Source organism: Lactuca virosa, chromosome 4 (genome assembly GCF_052849685.1).
Source record: "Lactuca virosa cultivar CGN04683 chromosome 4, Lactuca_virosa_CGN04683_v6, whole genome shotgun sequence".
Taxonomy (NCBI): domain Eukaryota; kingdom Viridiplantae; phylum Streptophyta; class Magnoliopsida; order Asterales; family Asteraceae; genus Lactuca; species Lactuca virosa.
This window is the reverse complement of record NC_136429.1, coordinates 401951393-401954838: the sequence shown is the minus strand read 5'-3', so window position 1 is coordinate 401954838 and position 3446 is coordinate 401951393. Positions and strand designations below refer to the sequence as shown.

The following is a 3446-nucleotide window of genomic DNA, read 5'->3' as shown; positions in this document are numbered from 1 at the left end:
TTAACAAACAATCGCATTATCTAATATGTTCATCATGATTTAATTATATTTTTATCTTTTGGTTGTTGCTTATTACATTTTTTTTTTGGTTTTTATCGAAACTTATTGGCCCATCAGTTAATAAAAATGAAGTAACATTAGAATTTAGTACGGGAAGACTTAAGTATTGTATCAGTCATATAAAACCACTTCTTACTTAAAAATCATAAACTATATATTCGTTTAAACAGACAATCTAAAAATGACCAAATATTTGAACAGAAATGTTGCTTTATCAAGCATAAAAATGTCATATAAAATAATTCTAGAGAATGTTTGTGTTAAAAAGTATACGTTAAAGTTAATGGTTTTCTATCGTCTGACACGAATATTTGCAAGATATCCTCTTTGAGAAATGAATTTAACCAAAAATAGATAATAAAGATACCAGAAGACAGAAGTTGAAGTTTATACATAATTGACGTATATATTTACTGTATAGAATATATTAAAAGTTTATACTTAACTGACATATTTATTGTATAGAATATTGAATGACTTTCTAAGTTTGATGATAAAGTCAGAAAACTTTATGAATCTTCATTGCTTCTTTTTGTGTTGCAGACTCTTAAAAGATCACAAATATTTTCAATATAGAAACTTAGAAGAGTTGCTTCTTAATTAATACCATGCAATAAATCACAACATAACACTATACTTTCTTAATTATTGATCAATAATACACAAACATGAGTTGAACAATGTTGAAGATCATAGTTGATCTGAGTTTATAAGCTCCATCGTGATATCATCCATCGGGAAATCAAAGAAACTAATTTGATCATCGTCTTGATCGACAACATTTAAGGCCTTTCCTTTCCCTGAAGAACCACAAAATGACCATCCAATTGTTCCATCAATTCCCTTTTCATGATCATCAAATAAGTCGTCTATATACTTGTTAATATTGTCATCAAGTACAATGGATGGCAAGTTTAACCCTGAGGACAGATTAAAGTTATTTTTAGTACCATCATTACAAGATTTTGGGTTACCACCTTGACGAGCCATAATGTGTGGGGTGTTACCAAAATTTAGAGTTTTTGAAAAGGTCTGCGGTTGTGGCTTAATAATTGTGACCTTGCTTTCTTGTAATGATTCATCATCTTTAGGTTCTTTCTTTCGTTGTTTGGAACAAGAACGTTGATGAGTGTTCCAGTAATTTTTCACATCATTAGCGGTTCTTCCTGGTATTCTTCCAGCAATCAATGCCCATCTGAAATTATAATCCAAAATGACTCGTATCTCTAATCTTTTTTTCTTAATTAATATATACCGTAAATGAATGAAAAATAACTAGTTAAGAAATATTCAAGTTGGCTCACCTGTTTCCTAACAACTTATGAAGCCTAAGTATAAGATCAACTTCATCTTGAGCAAAGTCTCCTCGTTTTATGTTTGGCCTCAAATAATTCAACCATCGTAGCCTACAACTCTTCCTGCACCTGTTTAAACCTGCAAACATAACAAGAAACTTATTAACACAAAGAACAAAATACATAAAAATGGAGTTGGCCAATGATTTTTTAGTAACACCAAAAGGATTACGCAATTTGTAACCTGCTTTGAGAGGAATGAGGTGCCATTTCCCTTCACCATGCTTGTCAATATAGTTCTTGAGAAGCATATCTTCTTGCACAGTCCATGCACCTTTCCTTAACTCAGGACCCGTATTACTATATGGTCTCATTTTCTTTCTACTCTATGCAACTGTTGTACAAACATATATTATACATATATAGTAAAGTGAAGTTCAAATTTTAGTAAAAAGAATTCTATAATAGCAAGAAGCACGTGCACACTCATGCTGCTGATTGACGTTCCACACACCTAACTATGGGATACAGGTTAATTAACGACCCCATGTCCACATATATATCGACCACGTGCGCACTCATGCTACTGATTGACGTTCCAACATCGAGGAACTTGCAAGAACTAAAAGTTATCGGGGGAAAAAAAATATTAATAGTATTTTATTTTGTATTTATATGATTTTAGATACGTATCACTACAGCACTGGCGTATATAGTCGGTGCGGTGTGGGTACAAGTTGTATCCCTATAAAAAATTAATATATTGAATTTTGATGTATAAACAAACTTAATTCTCTTGTATCTGTAGCATTATAATTTATACCTTCAGGTGTTTAAAGTAAGTATTATGTTATTTAATGCATAAATGTGGGCCAATCAAAATTAAATAAAAAATTAAATAATTAAATAAATAAATAAGGGTAATTTAGTCATTTGTGTAATAACTTCCAAAAATAATCTCTATAATCATGGTATCTCTCCAGTTTAAATTTCCTTCCCCTCTTTATCTAAAAACCGATTCTGAAAACCCTAAATTGAACAAATCGACACCCCCACCCTTGTCCCTCCAGCCGCCATTACCCCTTTATTCCAGTCTGCATCAAGTTCCGATTCCGACTCGGAGTCGGCCGACGAAGCTCAAGCTGCTCTCGAATTACAAACCCTAGAAACGGAGCTCTCGACAAGGAGCAGCGAAGCAGCGGCGCAGGTGAGGTTTTCGGAGGTGTTTGCTTGACCGGAGGATGTGTGGGATGCGATGGGGGGCTGCTCCGGTAATCTCCTTGCTCCCCCTTTCTTTCTGATTTAATAGCCAACAACGAAGGAAAATGGAAGCAGGCAGAAAACGATCTAAGGGGAGTTTTTTGTTTGTTTGATTCTTTTAATAGGGAAAGATAGAAGGAAAAGGGAGAGGCTGTTGGTCTCTTGATGTTCTTAGCAGAAATCAAAGAAGAAGAAGAAGAAGAAGAAGAGAAAGGAGCTGCTGATCTCTTCTGTTTGCACTAGAAAACATCCAATTCGGTGGTGTGTTCTGTTGGATTAGTGTCTAAGTCCATAACTATTTTGGTATGTACTTGACTCGATTATGAGCATGGTCCTTTTGGGTTGCCTTCACCATAGCAATATGTAGGATGAATTAAGGAGAGAAAGGTTTAATTATGATTTATTAATATATTATAAGAATAATATATTAAAGGAGAAATCATATAGTTTAATTAATATTAGTCAAGAATTAATTAAGATTTAATTTTGTGGCTAAAAGAGATTAATTAAACTTAGGGGACTGGATTTGTAATTATAAGATAATTACGATTGGGCTATGGATCACCTAATAATATATAGGTTGGACGAATTCTATGGGAAGCCCATTAGAAATCGTCCAAGGGATATGTTAAAGGAGTCCATGGACTGCTTAGGGCTTAAGCAGTCAGATTAGGGTTTCCTAGTTGTAAACCCTAATAGCCTACATGTATATAAAGGACCCTTAAGCCCCAAAAACGTGGACAAGTAATCCTTTAGGGTTTCCTGCCCGTTTTTGGTGCCTCCTCTCTCCTCCCTCTTCATCCAAGTTGCTTAGTGGTGTTTGTGACTCCA

The 3446-nt window shown here is 34.1% G+C and overlaps 1 protein-coding gene across 2 annotated transcripts; it reads right to left on the bottom strand.

The window, feature by feature from the left end:
* Positions 1 to 670: 670 nt before the first annotated feature.
* LOC145169054 (transcription factor MYB90-like) lies at positions 671 to 1785 on the bottom strand. Of its 2 annotated transcripts, XM_079087644.1 has the most exons (4): positions 1600 to 1785; positions 1365 to 1494; positions 1068 to 1255; positions 671 to 980 (listed from the first exon to the last, which is right to left on the bottom strand). In XM_079087644.1, the coding sequence occupies exons 1-4, from the start codon at positions 1727 to 1729 to the stop codon at positions 751 to 753; spliced, it is 678 nt and encodes a 225-aa protein (XP_078943770.1). In that variant the 5' UTR covers positions 1730 to 1785; the 3' UTR covers positions 671 to 750. The 2 variants fall into 2 exon arrangements, with proteins under 2 accessions (XP_078943770.1, XP_078943769.1); XM_079087643.1 differs by having other exon boundaries at positions 671 to 1255.
* Positions 1786 to 3446: the final 1661 nt, after the last annotated feature.